Below are 17,980 nucleotides of genomic sequence, written 5' to 3' on the forward strand. Positions count from 1 at the left end.
ATCACCATCATCACACCCACCACACACCAGCCCAGCTAACACCCCCCCACCCACCCTTCTCCCCCCCCCCCCCAGCCCCCGTCTTTGCAAGGCGTCAGCCTCTGGGTATAAAAGGACCCTTCACGCCGTCCCCCGGCCACATCATCACTTTAGTGGAGCCTCTCTGCGCAAGGCGAGGGGAGTTGGAGACACGGGGCGAGTGAGTTAGTGAGTTAGTGAGTCAGTGAGTGAGTTCGTGAGTCAGTGAGTGAGTTCGTGAGTCAGTGAGTGAGTCAGTGAGTGAGTGAGTGAGTTAGTGAGTTAGTGAGTTAGTGAGTGAGTTAGTGAGCGAGTTAGTAAGTCAGTGATTTAGTGAGTCAGTGAGTGAGTTAGTGAGTTAGTGAGTGAGTAAGTCAGTGAGTGAGTCAGTGAGTGAGTTAGTGAGTCAGTGAGTGAGTGAATTAGTGAGTCACCCAGTGAGCGAGTTAATTAGTGAGTGAGTTAGTGAGTGAGTTAGTGAGTCAGTGAGTGAGTCAGTGAGTGAGTGAGCGAGTTAGTAAGTCAGTGACTTAGTGAGTCAGTGAGTGAGTGAATTAGTGAGTCACCCAGTGAGCGAGTTAATTAGTGAGTCACCCAGTGAGCGAGTTCATTAGTGAGTGAGCGAGTTAGTGAGTCAGTGAGTGAGTGTTTCGAGCAAAGGAAGTTGTTCTACCGTCGATCAAGGTGAGAAGTGCTCGTTTATATTGTGTGTGTGTGGCTGCTCCTCGCGAACAGCACCATTGCTTCCTCCTCCTGAGCCTGTTCAAGGCTACACGGGCTGTGGTTTTGCCTCGTGTGGTTCACCGTGCGAGTAATTGTGTCAATGTGTGTGCGTGTGTGTCGTGGAAACATCAGCACCGGGAAGACAAAGGCGGCCGGGCGTGGTGCTGTCCACAGTGCTGGCCTTCGTAGGTGCGCGCTAACAGCACTTGCCCCAACAGTCTGTTGAAGGCTATACGGGGGATCTTTGTCTTTGCGTGAGAATGTACATGCCTGCGCGGTATGTGTGTGTAAGTTTAAATGTGAGTGTGTAACTCTCTGTGTGTGTGTGTGAGAGAATGTTTATCTAACTGTGTGAGACTGTGTGTGTAGCTGTATGTGTGTGATAGTGTGTAACTGTGTGTGAGACTGTGTGTGTGAGACTGTGTGTGTGTCTAACGTGAGACTGTGTGTGTGTGACTGTGTGTGTGAGACTGTGTGTGTAAGACTGTGTGTGTAAGACTGTGTAACTCTGTGCGTGTGTGAGTGGGGAGCGGTAGTGTAGTGGTCAACCCGAGTTCGATTCCCGCTCACGGTCAACACCACCAGTGACGATTATCTGAACCGGTCCTGGGCCTCCCCTAGGTCGATTCAGCCTTAAACGAGTACTTGGTTTGGTAAACATCGCCACTGGGGAGACAAAGGCGGTCGGGCGTGGTGCTGGCCAATCACCCCCTCGTGTGCCGTGCCGGCCTTCATAGGTGCTGCTCGCTAACAGCACTTGCCCCTACAGTCTGTTAAGGCTATATGGGGGATCTTTGTGTGTCGGTGTGTGTGTGTCTATGTGTGTGTCTGTGTGTGTGTCTGTGTGTGTGCGCGTGTGTCTTTGCGTGTGTCTGTGTGTGTGTCTGTATGCGTGTGTGCGTGTGTTTGTGTGCATGTGTTGGCATCGTCCCCCACTCCTCCTGATGTCGAGGGTAAATGGGCGAGGTTTAGGACTGTGACTCATGCAGCTGTATTGGCTGCTTTGGGTACGTGGTCCAGACCTCCCCAGAGACCCTGGCTGACAGAGGAGGTGTTCAGGATAGTTGAGAAAAAGCGACAGGCCCACTGTCATCGGCTACAGAATCCCACGTCAGAGAATGTGGAGGCTTACTGCAGCCTTCGCTCGGAGGTTCGGAGAGCTGTGAGGCGCTGCAAGGATGGGTGGTGGTCGCGGGTTGCTGAGGAGATGGAGTCTGCCTCAGTGGCCCGCGATCACAAATGCCTATTTAACTCCATCAAAAAAGTAACCTGCAGCGCCACACCTATTACCATCATTAGGGGAAAAAACAGTGATCCAATCTCCGACCCCCAGGAACAGGTTTGCAGATTTGTTGAGCATTTCTGTGAGGTCCTGGGGGAGGGGAAATCCCTCAGCCATGAAAACATAATGGCACAAAGTGGGGATGACCCTGCTGAGGCTGCGGTGCCTCAACTATTGGAAGAAGTCATCCCCTGTGAGTGGGTGGCTGAGGTGCCATCTGTTGAGGAAGTACTGAAGGCGATCCGGAGTCTGAGACCAGGAAATGCACTGGGCAGAGATGATCTCCTAAGCGAAATGCTGAGGGAGGGTGGCGTTTGTGCACAGACTGCCCGATATGACCTCATAACAACAGTCTGGACCACTGGACGGGTTCCGCAGGATTGGAAGGATGCCCTGGTGGTCCCCCTCTTTAAGAAGGGGGACCGCACAGACTGTAACAACTACAGGGGCATCTCACGCCTCAGTGTGCCGGGAAAGGTCCTGGCAAGGATTATTCAACATCGCCTTGCCAGGCACGCTGAGGAGAGGCTTGCGGAGCCCCAATGCGGTTTCAGGAAAGGGCAATCCTGCACAGATGCCACATTTTCTGTCCGTCTGCTACAGCAGGGGTGTAGGGAATTCCAACAAGATCTACATCTCTGCTTTATTGACCTGGTCAAGGCCTATGATACCATCAGTAGGCCTGGGCTCTGGGTTGTTCTTCGTACTTTTGGAGTCCCTGACCCCTTGCTCACGATCATTAAGGACCTTCATGATGGTGAGCTGGCCCGGGTAAAACTACGTGGCCGGGAGTCAGAGCCATTCCCTGTACACCTTGGGGGTGGGACAGGGATGTCCTCTGGCTCCCACATTATTTAACATTTATTTTGACCACGTAGTTCGTGAAGCCTTCAATAGCTGTACCGGGGGAATCTCCATTTGGTACAGATATATGGGAGGCTGATCGATGCCCGGGTGCGTCAAGGCATAGCTCCCTATTGCTCAACCACGTTATGTATGCTGATGATTTGGTAATAGCTGCTCATTCAGAGGAGGAGTTGGAGACGCTGCTGCTGAGACTGGAGCGTGCCACTAAGAGATGGGGTCTTACCATCAGCCCCACCAAAACTAAGCACCTGCCTGGGTATTTTGTACCATCGAACACTCCACCCCCACAACTCCCAATCGGTGATGGGGCAGTTGTGGAGAGAGTGGAGAGTTTTCCGAATCCGTCGAGCGGCAATATCTTTTCATCGATTGCGTAACGCTGTGTTGAAGCTACCTGGTCTGTCGCTCCGCACTAAGCTTCAGGTCTTCTCGGCCACGGTCATTCCCTCCCTTCTCTACGCTTGCGAAACGTGGACCCCCTTAATGGAACATCTTCGCCGGTTAGAAACATTTAGGTTAGCCTGCCTACGATCCATCCTCGGTTTAACCAGGCTGGATTGTGTGAGGAGCTCACAAATCCTTGAAAGATCTGGACAAGGTCCCATTGGTGAGCTCCTCCGGTAGGCAAGGCTGCGTTGGCTGGGTCATGTAGCCCGCATGCCCAGCCACCGCATGCCTAAACAGCTTTTGTTCGGCCGGATCGAGGGGGCTAAACGGGCGAGGCACGGGCTAGAGAAGAGATGGAGTGATGTGGTACAGGAGGACGTGGAGCTGAGTGGACTTGCCGATGACTGGTGCCAGCGGTGCCAAGATCGGCCTCTATGGAGGAGGCTCGTGAAGGACGCTACTGGGCAGTTGGAGGCAGTCGCCCTCCAACAACAACGGAGGGCAGAGGAGCGACGCTCACAACAACGAGCGGAGCGCCCGGTGGCTAAAGCACAGCGGGTTGGCACAGTAGGGGGCACAGGTGGTGCATCAGCCAGTCATCTTAGTCAGTCGACCCGTGGCACTTGGGTCTGCCCCGTCACCTCCTGCCAGCGGGCGTTCGCCACTTCACGTGGCCTCAAGGTGCACATGGCCTGGCACAAGCGTCGTGGTGACGTCACCGCCACTTAGTGGCGAATGGCGCTTGTTGTGTCTGTGTGCGTGTGTATATATGTGTGTGTCTTTGCGTGTGTCTGTGTGCGTGTATCTGCGTGCGTGTCTGTGTGTCTGTGTGTGTCTGTGTGCGTCTGTCTGTATGTGTGTGTCTGTGTACGCGTGTCTGTGTGTGTGTCTGTGTGCGCGTGTCTGTGTGCGTGTGTCTGTGTGCGTGGTGAGCGGTAGCGGTTAGCGCTACGAACCCGGCCACCCGAGTTCGATTCCCGCTCGCGGCCACCAACACCCAGTGACGATTATCTGAACCGGTCCTGCGTCGACTGGTGCCACGGTGCGGTACGCGTCGCCACTGGGGAGACAAAGGCGGCCGGGCGTGGTGTACCGGCCTTCGTCGGCGCTGCTCGCTGACAGCACTTGCCCACAACAGCCCGTTGAGCCTACACGGGCGGGCACCTTTGTCTCTGTTGCCCCGCAGGGTGTCGAGGGTCAACACCACCCCACCGCACCCCACCAAAATAATGGCGCAGCCTCAAGTGAAGAGGATTTGCTGCATCGGAGCGGGCTACGTGGGGGGCCCCACGTGCAGCGTCATCGCACACATGTGCCCACACGTTACCGTCACCGTCGTCGACCTCAACGCTTCGCGCATCGACGCCTGGAACTCCGACAGCCTCCCCATCTACGAGGTGCGCGCCCGAAACGTCGGGCCCGCCCGCCCGCCCGCGCGCGCCCCTAAACGGCGTGGCAGCTTCGGCGTCAGCGGTCGGCGGCGGGTCGCGTTTCCGTTCGCGCGACGCAGCCATCGCGAGCCGGCCGTGTTGGGTGGTGTGCGGGACGTGTGTGTCTACGCGATAGAACCACCACCCCCCCCCCCCGTACACCACCTCCCCCCCCCCCCCAAATAATAAAACTCTGATGGATTAACAAGAAACTCCGCGGTCAACAACCCTAGACTCTAAATCCTAAACCATAATCTTAAATCCTAACCTCTAACCCTAACCTCTAACCCTAAACCATAACTTTAAACCCTAACCTCTAACCTTACATTATAACCTTAAATTATAACCTTAAACCCTAACCTCTAACCCTAACCTCTAACCCTAACCTTAAATGATAACCTTAAACCCTAACTCTCGACCTAACCTCTAACCTTAAACCCTAACCTCTAACCCTAAACCATAACCTTAAACCCTAACCTCTAACCTTAAATTATAACCTTAAACCCTAACCTCTAACCCTAACCTCTAACCCTAACCTCTAACCCTAACCTTAAATGATAACCTTAAACCCTAAACTCTAACCCTAACTCTCAACCTAACCTCTAACCTTAAACCCGAACCCCTAACCCTAACCTCTAACCCTAAACCATAACCTTAAACCATAACCTCTAAACCTAACCTCTAACCTTAAATTATAACCTTAAATCCTACCCTCTAACCCTGACCTCTAGCCCTAAACCCTAACCTCTAGCCTTAAACCCTAACCTCTAATCCTAACCTCTAAACCCGAACCCTAACCACTGACCTCTAACCCTAACCTCCGACCCCTGACCCCACGCCGCATGCCAGCCGGGCCTGCAGCAGGTGGTGGAGTCGTGCCGGGGCAGGAACTTGTTCTTCTCCGTGGACGTCGACTCGGCCATCCGTGACGCCGACCTCATCTTCATCTCGGTGAGAGGCGCCGCCGGCGTGGCGGTGACACCGCGGGGAGGGCGGTCAGGGGGTAGCGGTCACCGTGGTGCAGCTGCGGCGGCGTCACCGAGGCCATCACCACCACCTCTATCATCATCATCATCACCATCATCATCATCACCACCACCACCACCACCTCTATCACCACCATCATCATCATCATCACCACCACCTCCTCTATCACCACCATCATCATCACCACCACCACCACCTCTATCACCACCATCATCATCACCACCACCACCACCACCTCTATCACCACCACCATCACCACCACCATCATCATCACCACCACCATCTCTATCACCACCACCATGATCATCACCATCATCATCATCACGATCATCACCATCATCACTATCACCACCACCACCATCATCATCACCACCACCACGATCACCATCACCACCTCTATCACCACCACCACCATCATAACCATCACCACCACCACCACCACTATAACCATCACCATCATCACTACCACGACCACCACCACCACCACAACGCGCGCCACATCGACCGATGAAACCCTCACCGCTACCCCCCTCCAGGTGAACACTCCGACCAAGACATTCGGCGTGGGCAAGGGCCGTGCGGCCGACCTGAAGCACATTGAGTCGTGTGCGCGTCGCATCGTGGAGAGCGCCGGCGCGGGCCTCAAGGTGGTGGTGGAGAAGAGCACGGTGCCCGTCAGGGCCGCCGAGAGCATCAAGAGAATCTTCGACTCCAACCCCAAGCCACAGCTGCAGCTGCAGGTGAGCCACGCAGCCGCACGGGCCACCGACCACGACGATGGTGACGACGATGGTGACCATGGTGGTGACGATGGTGGTGACGATGATGATGATGATGGCGACGATGATAATGACGACGATGATGACGGTGGTGATGACGATGGTGACGATGACGACGATGGTGGTGACGATGATAACGATGATGGCGACGATGATAATGACGACGATGATGACGGTGGTGATGACGATGGTGACGATAACGATGATGACGAGGATGATGATGATGGTGACCATGATGACGATGATGACGATGATGATGGTGATGATGATGACGATGATGAGAACGATGATGGCGACGATGATAATGACGATGATGATGACGGTGGTGATGACGATGGTGACGATGACGACGATGATGGTGACGATGATGGTGACGATGATAACGATGATAACGATGATGTTGACGATGATAACGATGATGGCGACGATGATAATGACGACGATGATGACTGTGGTGATGACGATGATGACGATGATGATGATGACGATGACGAGGATGATGATGGTGACCATGATGACGATGATGACGATGATGATGACGGTGATGATGATGATGACGATGATGACAATGATGATGGCGACGATGATAATGACGACGATGATGACGGTGGTGATGACGATGACGACGATGATGGTGACGATGATAACGATGATGTTGACGATGATAATGATGATGGCGACGATGATAATGACGACGATGATGACGGTGGTGATGACGATGGTGACGATGATGACAACGATGATGGCGACGATGATAATGACGACGATGATGACGGTGGTGATGACGATGGTGACGACGATGACAACGATGATGGCGACGATAACGATGATGGTGACGATGACGACGAGGATGACGACGACGATGATGACGAGGATGATGACGGTGGTGGTGATGACGATGGTGACGATGATCGCGACGACGACGACGGCGGCAGGTCCTCTCCAACCCCGAGTTCCTGGCCGAGGGGACGGCCATCAGGGACCTCAAGAACCCGGACCGCGTGCTCATCGGTGGCGAGGAGACCCCCGAGGGACACGCGGCGGTGGCGGCGCTCAGCGAAGTCTACGCCACCTGGGTGCCCCGCGAGAGAATCATCACCACCAACACGTGGTCGTCAGAGCTATCCAAACTCGTGAGTGGGCCTCTCACTCCCCTCCCTCACCTCCATCCCCCTCCCCTCCCTCCCTCCCTCACGTTCATCCCCCTCCCCTCCCTCCCTCACCTCCCTCCCCCTCCTCCCTCCCTCCCTCACCTCCCTCCCTCCCTCCCTCCCTCACCTCCATCCCCCTCCCCTCCCTCCCTCCCTCACTCCCTCCCTCCCTCCCTCCCCCTCCTCCCTCCCTCCCTCCCTCACCTCCCTCCCTCACCTCCATCCCCTCTCCTCCTTCCCTCCTTCCCTCTCCTCCCTCCCTATCCACCCTCCCTCTCCTCCTTCCCTCATCACAGCTTTGAGTCACCTTGCGCTGCACAGGGACAGCTGCCACTGGGGGTGCCCCCTAGGCTAGACCACACAGCAGCAGCATCACCCCCTACTGACAGACTGACGCACAGGGACAGCTGCTACTGGGGGTGCCCCTAGGCTAGACCACACAGCAGCAACATCTCCACCCTACTGGCATACTAACACACAGGGGCAGCTGCCACTGGGGGTGCCCCTAGACTAGACCACACAGCAGCAACATCTCCACCCTACTGGCAGACTGACGCACAGGGACAGCTGCCACTGGGGGTGCCCCTAGGCTAGACCACACAGCAGCAGCAACATCTCCACCCTACTGGCAGACCGACGCACAGGGACAGCTGCCACTGGGGGTGCCCCTAGGCTAGACCACACAGCAGCAGCAACATCTCCACCCTACTGGCAGACTAACACACAGGGACAGCTGCCACTGGGGATGCCCCCCTAGGCTAGACCACACAGCAGCAGCAGCAACATCTCCACCCTACTGGCAGACTAACACACAGGGACAGCTGCCACTGGGGGTGCCCCCCTAGGCTAGACCACACAGCAAGCAGCGACGACATCGCCCAACCACCACCGTCAACGTGTCCCGCCACCTCCCCCCAGGCTGCCAACGCGTTCCTGGCGCAGCGCATAAGCAGCATCAACTCGATCAGCGCGGTGTGCGAGGCGACGGGCGCTGACGTGGAGCAGGTGGCGCACGCCATCGGCACCGATCGGCGCATCGGTGACAAGTTCCTCAAGGCCAGCGTCGGTGAGCCGCCGTCACCGCCGTCACCGTCACCGCCGTCACCGTCACCGTCACCGCCGCCGCAGCCGCCGCCGCGTGGTTAATGTTGTCGGGGCGCCGCCCGCGGTGGCTGGGAGATGTTAACTACCTCGCCTGGTACGCAGGAGGTCGCGGGTTCGATCCCGACCCCGACGACGCCTGCTGTATATTTGGAGTTTGCGTGTCTCTCTCTCCGTGGTGAGATGTTGACTACCTCGCCTGGTGTACAGGAGGTCATGGGTTCAATCCCGACCCTGACACCTGCTGCTGTATATTTGGAGTTTGCGTGTCTCTCTCTCTCCGTGATGAGATGTTAACTACCTCGCCTGGTCTACAGGAGGTCGTGAATTTGATCCTGACCCTGACGCCTGCTGCTGTATATTTGGAGCTTGCGTGTCTCTCTCTCTCCCCGTGGTGAGATGTTAACTACCTCGCCTGGTCTACAGGAGGTCGTGGGGTCAATCCTGACCCTGACGCCTGCTGCTGTATATTTGGAGTTTGCATGTCTCTCTCTCTCTCTCTCTTCGTGGTCGCGTGGATCTCTCTCTCCGTGTCCTCCGGCTTTCCCCCACCCCCCTCCACCCCCTCCACGTTTTAGAAATCGACGTCTCTCCGCGTTTTGAATATTTGGCTTGCTGCTGTACATCTCTAAGCGACGACGACGACGACGAGAAGCCGCCACACTTGGTTATCATTTGTGATGGGCAGGGTCGCTTCTGACGAAATAGCTACGCGCGATAGCTCAGCGGGGGAACTCGCAACCTGCTAAGGAAGGAGGCCAACTGGAGGTGGACAGCTCCGTTGGCAGAAGCGACCCAGCCACCACAAGTTTATATTATTATAGCTCAACAAAGCAGCTTCTCGCCATCATCATCATCACCACCACGTGGGAATTTATAGCAGTGACACTCACTCACACACCCACTCCTCCACTCACTCACTACTCACCTGGTGAGTTAGAGAGCGACTCTCACCCACTCACTCACTACTCTGAGAGCGACTCTCACCCACTCACTCACTACTCACCTGGTGAGTTAGAGAGCGACACTCACCCACTCCACTCACTACTCACCTGGTGAGTTAGAGAGCGACACTCACCCACTCCACTCACTACTCACCTGGTGAGTTAGAGAGAGACTCACTCATCCACTCCACTCACTCACTACTCACCTGGTGATTTAGAGAGCGACTCACACTCTTTACTCCACTCACTCACTACTCACCTGGTGAGTTAGAGAACGACACTCACCCACTCCACTCACTACTCACCTGGTGAGTTAGAGAGCGACTCTCACTCACCCCACTCACTCACCGGGCTCGCGACCCCCCTACCTCCCGACCCCCGCGACCCCGCGACCCTGCGACCCCGCGACCTCTTCTTACCCTCGAATCCCCTCCGGGGCGTCTGTCTGCAGGCTTCGGAGGCAGCTGCTTCCAGAAGGACGTGCTTAACCTCGTCTACCTCTGCGAGGCGCTCAACCTGCCCGACGTCGCCAACTACTGGCAGCAGGTGACGGTGACGGTGGTGGCGGTGGTGGCGGTAGTGGTGGCGGTGGTGGTGACGGTAATGGTGGCGGTGGTGGTGACGGTGGCGGTGGCGGTGGTGGTGGCGGTAATGGTGTCGGCGGTGGTAGCGGTGGTGGCAGTAGCAATGGTGGTGGCGGTGGTAGCAGTGGTGGAAGTAGCGGCGGTGGTGGTAGTGGTAGCGGTAATGATGGTGGTGGTGGTGGTGGCGGTGGTGGTAGCGGTAATGGTGGTGGCGGTGGTAGCGGTAATGGTGGCGGTGGTGGCGGTGGTGGTGGCGATAGCGGTAGCGGTAATGGTGGTGGTGGTGGCGGTGGTGGTGGGAGTGGTAGCGGTAGTGGTGGTGGTGGCAGCAGTGGTGGAGGTGAATGGCAGCCGCTTGCTGTTTAACGTGTAGTAGTAGTGCAGTAGAGTTGTAGTAGTGTAGTAGTAGTAGTGTGGTAGTGTAGTAGTAGTGTAGTAGTAGTACTAGGAGGCTTTCGCGACCACTATTATTGGCAACAAGAGGTTTTTTTGTTTGTTTGGGGTGAGATCACGTGAATGTAAATGTGTGTGTCGCTAAAGCCGCCACCACCATCAACCACCCGGACAGGGCCAATGAGTAAGGGGGTGTTGGAGAGTGAACCCACAATAACGTTTCACCATTCGAGTAGCCGTGACGTTTCGCCGGTAATTACAACAACCACAACAACCACCACCACCACAACAACAACAACCAGCATCATCAGGCGAGAGCCAGAGTTGTGATCCTGCTCCTGTTTCGGTCTTAATGTTGATGTTGTTGTTGTTGTGTGCATCTCTCTTTTTCAATCTCTCTGTTTCTGTCTCTCTGTCTCTCTCTGTCTCTCTCTCTCTGTCTCTCTCTGTCTCTGTCTGTCTCTCTCTGTCTGTCTCTCTCACTGTCTCTCTCACTGTCTCTCTGTCTGTCTCTGTCTCTCTCACTGTCTGTCTGTCTCTCTCACTGTCTCTCACTGTCTCTCTGTCTGTCTCTCTCTGTCTCTCACTGTCTGTCTGTCTCTCTCTCTCTCACTGTCTCTCTGTCTGTCTCTCTGTCTCTCTCTGTCTCTCTCTGTCTCACTTTCTGTCTCACTCCGCCTCCCCCGCGGCCGCGTCCCACGGCTCCAGGTGATCGAGATCAACGACTACCAGCGGCGGCGTTTCGCCAACCGCATCATCGGCTGCCTCTTCAACACCGTGACGGGCAAGCGGCTCGGCATCCTAGGCTTCGCCTTCAAGAAGGACACGGGAGACACCAGGTTGATGGCTGCCTCTCACTCGATGTCTCCGCCTCTCTCCGTCTCTCTCCGTGTGTATCTTGTGGCGCCACGGTGGCCAGGAGATGTTGGCTACCTCGCCTGGTACGCAGGAGGTCGTGGGTTCGATCCCGACCCCGACGAAGCCTGCTGCTGTATATTTGGAGCTTGCGTGTCTCTCTCTTTCTCCCGTGGTGAGATGTTGACTACCTCGCCTGGTCTGCAGGAGGTCGTGGGTTCGATCCCGACTCTGACGCCTGCTGTATATTTGGAGTTTGCGTCTCTCTCTCTCTCCCGTGGTGAGATGTTAACTACCTCGCCTGATGTACAGGAGGTCGTGGGTTCGATCCCGACCCCGGACTGCTGTACATTTGGAGGTTGCGTGTCTCTCTCTCTCTCTCCTCTCGTCTCTCTCACCTCTCTGTTTCTCTCCATGTTCATCTCTCTCTCTAACTCTGTATCTCTCTCCATCTCTCTCACCTCTCCGTGTCGTATCTCTCCATCTCTCGTGGTGGTGGTGGTGCAGGGGGTGGTGGTGGTGGTGGGGTGCTGATGGTGGTGGTGGTGATGGTGGTGGGGTGGTGGTGGTGGAGGGGGTGGTGGTGGTGGTGGGGTGCTGATGGTGGTTTTGGTGGTGATGGTGGTGGGGTGCTGATGGTGGTGGTGGTGATGGGGTGGTGGTGGTGGTGGTGGGGTGGTGGTGGTGGGGTGGTGGTGGTGGAGGGGGTGGTGGGGACACATGCGAACTCCGTTTGTCTCACCCAGGGAGTCATCCAGCATCTACATCTGCCAGCACCTGATGGACGAGGGAGCCATGCTGCAGATCTATGACCCCAAGGTGAAGAAGGACCAGATGATCCTGGACCTTTCTCAGCCCAGCATCTCCGGGGATGATCCAGACAGAGGTGGGGGTGGTGGTGCTCTATAATAATATCATCATAATCAGCAGCAAGAACAGCTGTCCGTCGATAATATGGGTACGAACCTCCTGGTTACACCACCAGCCCACAGGGGATTATTGTGTCCGTCCGTCGTGCATCCAAAAATGGGAGGGGTGGGGCTGGGTGGAGAGGGGAGGGTGGGAAGGGTGGGGAGGGTGGGGAGGGGCTGGTCACCCCGTGGTGCCCTTATAAAACTCAACGTTTAACCTACTCACGCCGGCTTGTGCCCGCCCTCACAGTCGGGCATATTGTGCTGAACACACCACGTGGTGCCGCCGTGTGACCCTGGACATTGACCGAGCAACCCAACGTTCCTACCAGCTCCCTCCGTAGGAGAATGTGTTTTCATCAGCAACAGCATCACAAAGAGAGGCATGAGAGAGGAGACACCAGAACTGTAAGCCGACTGCTGTTGTGACCGCCACTGTGACCTCTGACCCATGTGGCTGACCTCTGACCCGCGCGTGACCTTGTTCGTTTCAGTGGCCAGGTTGGTGACGGTGACCTCTGACCCGTACGAGGCCTGCAAGGGCACCCACGCCATCGTCATCTGCACCGAGTGGGACCTGTTCGGGGTGAGTGGCGCGCAGACGTCATCATCGTCGTCAGTACGATCGTCGTCATCGTCACAAACGTCATCGTCGTCGTTGCCAGCACGATCACCGTCATTACGATCATCACCGTCAGCACAATAATCACCATCAGCACGATCATCACCGTCATTACGATCATTGTCGTCATCATCGTCGGCACGATCATCACCGTCATTACAATCATCGTCATCATCACCGTCCGCACGATCATCACCGTTAGCACAGTCATTGTTGTCATCATCGTCAGCACGATCATCACCGTCATTACGATCATCACCATCACTACTATCATCACCGTCAGCACGATCATTGTCGTCATCGTCATCAGCACGATCATCACCGTCATTACAATCATTGTCATCATCACCGTCCGCATGATCATCACCGTCAGCACAGTCATTGTCATCGTTGTCCGCACGATCATCATTATCGTCACGCTCGTCGTCATCGTTGTCGTCATCGTCATCGCCATCACAATCGTCATCATCGTCATCACGATCGTCGTCATCATCGTCATCACGATCATTGTCATCACAATCATCGTCATCACAATCATCGTTTTCATGATCGTCGCCGTCGTCACGATCATCGTCGTCGTCATCGTCATCACGTTCACCATCATCTTCACGATTATCGTCGTCATCGTCGTCATCGTCATCACGATCATCGTCGTCACGATCATCGCCGCCGTCGTCGTCGGTGACGCTCGAACCGCTGCACGTCGCTAGGAGCTGGACTACGCGAGGATCTACGCCGAGATGCTGAAGCCAGCATTCATCTTCGACGGGCGCAGGGTCCTGGACAAACTCCACGTGACGCTGCAGCGCATCGGCTTCCAGGTGCCCGCAGCAACACGTCACGTGACAGCAAGCCACCCACCACCCCCCCCCACCCCCCCCACCCCCCGGCAATCACGATTTACCCAAAGGAATCCGATTACAAACGTAATCCGATAACGTTCGTACGTGTGTGTGTTGGACTTCTTTCGCGCCGTACCTAGCCGACCGCGCGATTACAAAAGTAATCCTATTACCCAAGCGATCAGATTACAAAAGTAATCCGCAAAAGTAATCCGATGCTAGGAACCCCGGCGAACCCGGGTTCGATTCCCGCTCACGGCCACCAACACCGGTGACGATTGTCTGAACCGGTCCTGGGCCTCCGCTAGGTCGGCTCGGCCTCAAACGAGCACCTGGCGCGGTGTGTGTAGTAAACGTCGCCGCTGGGGAGAGACAAAGGCGGCCGGGCGTGGTTGCTGGCCACCCACCCCCTCCGTGCGCCGTGCCGACCTTCACAGGTGCCGCTCGCCAACAGCGCTTGCCCCTACGGCCTGCTACAGGCTACACGTTGGAGGGGGGAAGCTTCGTCCTTTGCGTGCCGAACTTATTTCGCGCCCGCTACAGGCGCTCCGATGGACCCGAGCCGGCGATCCCCGATGGCCACGTGGGCGGAGGGGTGCCCAGCGTGCCGGCGACTCACCGCCCCCTCTCCCCCCACCCTCCCCCGCCCCCCCCCACCGCTCGCCCCACGCAGGTGGAGACGATCGGCAAGAAGGTGGTGCTGGATTCCATCCCCTTCACTCCCTCGACGCAGCCCAAGGTGCTGGACTTCCAGATGTCACGCAAGAACAGCAGCGCCATCTGAGCTGCCAGGGACGGCGATCGCAAATCACCCCCCCCCCCTACGGTTCCCCGTCACGTTTGCTAGATTACAGGCAGACACGTGCACCGCTGTGCCGAGATGTTGACTTCCTCGCCTGGTACGCAGGAGGTCGTGGGTTCGATCCCGACCCTGACGACGCCTGCTGCTGTATATTTGGAGTTTGCGTGTCTCTCTCTCTCCGTGGTGAGATGTTGACTACCTCACCTGGTACGCAGGAGGTCGTGGGTTCGATACCGACCCTGATGACGCCTGCTGCTGCTGTATATTTGCAGTTTGCATGTCTCTCTCTGCCCCCGTGGTCGCGTGGATTTTTCTCCGGGTCCTCCGGTTTTTCCCTCCACATTTAGAATCAACGTCTCGCGTTTAGAGTGATTTGGCCGTTGCTATAAATTCCCACGTGATGATGATGATGAGTCACTTCGTTGAGCAATCATTTGTGACGGCCAGGGTCGCTACTGAAAAAGAGCTACTCAGCACCTCAGTGGGACCTTACCTGGTTAAAATAAAAAAAACATATTTTGTTCCAGTGTTTATAATTCACGCGACACCCGATTTTATATATTTTTTGTCGTAAAACGTTCAAGGCTGGGGTGATGCAATCTACTTTCGATATGAACGCGAGAGAATAACACGGTTTCATTCTGGAATCGTTCCACAATTTCTGGGTTTGCCATTAAATTCAATCAAACGATTATCATTTTTTTTTACACGCTGTCATTTAACTCACTCTGTCTGTTGTTGTTGTATCCTCAAATGTTGTAACTCAATTTTAACCCAGTTCTCAATGTGGTATCGACTGCCAACTTTGTATAGTTATGTCATACTGATGACAATACTATATTCTATCATAAAAAAATAAAATATTTTTAAACATTATTTTTTATACGTTGTTTCGGCATGGGTCTAATTGCCCACGCTCAACTGACGTTGGCTGTAATTCACCACGGGTCCCTTACGTTGTGGCAAGCTTCGGGGCTACTTCCTGGAGTCGTGGAGTTCTTCCATTACTAGTACGGTACATTTTATCAAAGCGTGTTTTATAAAAAAGTTTACAAAAAAATATTACTTATTCCCTTTCCCCGTTGAACAATCGTGGGTGAATTATAGAGTTGCTGCGAGGGGGTTACGTTCATTAGGGTGGTTCAAGTTTTGGGGGTTTATTTTTGCGGAACCGGCAACCGCGCGTGGGACAAAACCGGATAAAAAATTGTTCCGCACATTTAGAAATGTGTTCGACTCCCTCGCCTGCCGTACAGGAGCGCGTGGGTTCGATCCAGACCCTGACGACGCCTGTTGCATATTTGTCGTGCCTCTCTCTCTCTCTCTTCCCGTGGTCGCGTGGATCTTTCTCCGGCTCCTCCGGTTGTTCCCTTCATTTACAATCGACATCACGCGTTCAGAGTATTTGGCTGCTATACATTTCCACGTGGTGATGGTGATGATGATGGTGATGATAAGCCACTTCGTTGGGCTATCGTTTGCGGTGGGGTCGCTTCGTAAAAAAACGAGCTTACACAGCCGAGTGAGGGCCTTACCTGCTGAAATAAAATAAAAAAGAGTTAATAGTTTATGTACACATGTATGTTGAGACTTCTTTTGCAACCAACATAGCCAGCTGTGCTCATCGGAGGTGCGGTGGTGATGGTGGTGGGTGTGGTGGTGTGGTGGTTGTGGTGGTAAGGGTGATGATGGTGATAGTGGTGATGGTGGTGATGGTGGTGATAGTGGTGATGGTGGTGGGTGTGGTGGTGTGGTGGTTGTGGTGAGGGTGATGGCGGTGATGATGGTGATAGTGGTGATGGTGGTAGTGGTGATTATGGTGGTGGTGGTGGGTGTGGTGGTTGTGGTGGTGAGGGTGATGGCGGTGATGGTAGTGGTGATGATGGTGATAGTGGTGATGGTGGTGGGTGTGGTGGTGTGGCGGTGATGATAATGAGGGTGATGGCGGTGATGATGGTGATAGTGGTGATGGTGGTAGTGGTGATTATGGTGGTGGTGGTGGGTGTGGTGGTTGTGGTGGTGAGGGTGATGGCGGTGATGGTAGTGGTGATGATGGTGGTAGTGGTGATTATGGTGGTGGTGGTTGTGGTGGTGAGGTGATAGTGGTGATGATGGTTATAGTGGTGATGGTGGTGGGTGTGGTGATGTGGTGGTTGTGGTGGTGAGGGAGATGGCGGTAATGATGGTGATAGTGGTGATGATGGTAGTGGTGATTATGGTGGTGGTGGTGGGTGTGATGGTTGTGGTGGTGAGGGTGATGGCGGTGATGATGGTGGTGGTGGTGAGGGTGATAGTGGTGATGATGGTGATAGTGGTGATGATGGTAGTGATGATGGTGGTGGTTGTGGTGAGGGTGATGGCGGTGATGATGGTAGTGGTGATGATGGTAGTGGTGATGATGGTTGTGGTGGTTGTGGTGGTGAGGGTGATAGCGGTGATGATGGTAGTGGTGATGATGGTAGTGATGATGGTAGTGGTGATGATGGTGGTTGTGGTGGTGAGGGTGATAGCGGTGATGATAGTAGTGGTGATGATGGTGATGACGGTGGTTGTGGTGGTGTGGTGGTTGTGGTGGTGAGAGTGATAGCGGTGATGATGGTAGTGGTGATGACGGTGGTTGTGGTGATGAGAGTGATAGCGGTGATGATGGCGATAGCGGTGGTGGTTGTTGTGGCGAGGGTGATAGTCGTGGTGGTGGTTGTCGTGGTGAGGATGATAGTGGTGGTTGTTGTGGTGGTCGTCATGGTAAGGGTGAGTGGTGGTGTTCGTGGTGGTTGTCATGGTGATAGCGGCTGTGGTGAGCGCGGTGATGCTTACGGTTGTCATGGTGACAGGGCCCAAATGATCGACCCTAGCACAAGGAGGCCGCTTCCGCCTTCAGCTTTGCTTTCTTTTCAATATTTTTTTCGTTGTAAACTTTGCATCTCCGTTCTTAAACCGCCCTCCCGAGTGTTTTAAGGAGCAAACACCCGCCGCCGCCGCCGAAGAGGGCGCCCCACCTCCGACAGCGACTGAAGCGACGGCCGCGATGTGCCTCGTCCGGGAAGGGTCTTCGTCTCGGGGAGCCACGCTGCTCGCCCCGCGGAACAGGCGGAGACCCCGAAGCAGCGGCGACGAATCTCCCGCGCGTCCGACTCATGAACGGTGCGTGGCCACGCCCCCTGGTCCCGTGGCCACGCCCCCTGGTCCCGTGGCCACGCCCCCTGGTCCCGTGGCCACGCCCCCTGGTCCCGTGGCCACGCCCCCGGTCCCGTGGCCACGCCCCTATTCCCCGATCGTTCCCGTTGACACCAGTCCACTCG

The 17,980-nt window shown here is 55.3% G+C and overlaps 1 protein-coding gene across 1 annotated transcript; it reads left to right on the forward strand.

Annotated features, from left to right (window-relative positions):
- Window positions 1-91: 91 nt before the first annotated feature.
- LOC116955750 (UDP-glucose 6-dehydrogenase-like) lies at window positions 92-16,241 on the forward strand. Its single transcript, XM_032977034.2, has 12 exons — window positions 92-702; window positions 4,464-4,674; window positions 5,557-5,658; window positions 6,231-6,434; window positions 7,409-7,606; window positions 8,543-8,690; window positions 10,121-10,215; window positions 11,355-11,485; window positions 12,248-12,387; window positions 12,907-12,998; window positions 13,745-13,855; window positions 14,550-16,241. Exons 2-12 carry the CDS (start codon window positions 4,507-4,509, stop codon window positions 14,658-14,660), a joined length of 1,500 nt encoding a protein of 499 aa, XP_032832925.1. The 5' UTR covers window positions 92-702; window positions 4,464-4,506; the 3' UTR covers window positions 14,661-16,241.
- The last annotated feature ends 1,739 nt before the right edge of the window (window positions 16,242-17,980 follow it).

Source organism: Petromyzon marinus, chromosome 61, assembly GCF_048934315.1.
Source record: "Petromyzon marinus isolate PM22_M1 ecotype Great Lakes invasive population chromosome 61, UKy_Petmar_22M1.pri1.0, whole genome shotgun sequence".
Taxonomy (NCBI): Eukaryota; Metazoa; Chordata; class Hyperoartia; order Petromyzontiformes; family Petromyzontidae; genus Petromyzon; species Petromyzon marinus.

What these genes read in the sequence shown, in the direction of transcription:
- LOC116955750 (XM_032977034.2), top strand. Translation starts at nt 4,507, where the DNA reads ATGGCGCAGCCTCAAGTGAAGAGGATTTGCTGCATCGGAGCGGGCTAC. An exon ending in GTTCCTCAAGGCCAGCGTCG is followed by an intron (nt 8,691 to 10,120) that starts GTGAGCCGCCGT and finishes GTCTGTCTGCAG; the next exon opens with GCTTCGGAGGCAGCTGCTTC. An exon ending in TCGCCAACTACTGGCAGCAG is followed by an intron (nt 10,216 to 11,354) that starts GTGACGGTGACG and finishes CCACGGCTCCAG; the next exon opens with GTGATCGAGATCAACGACTA.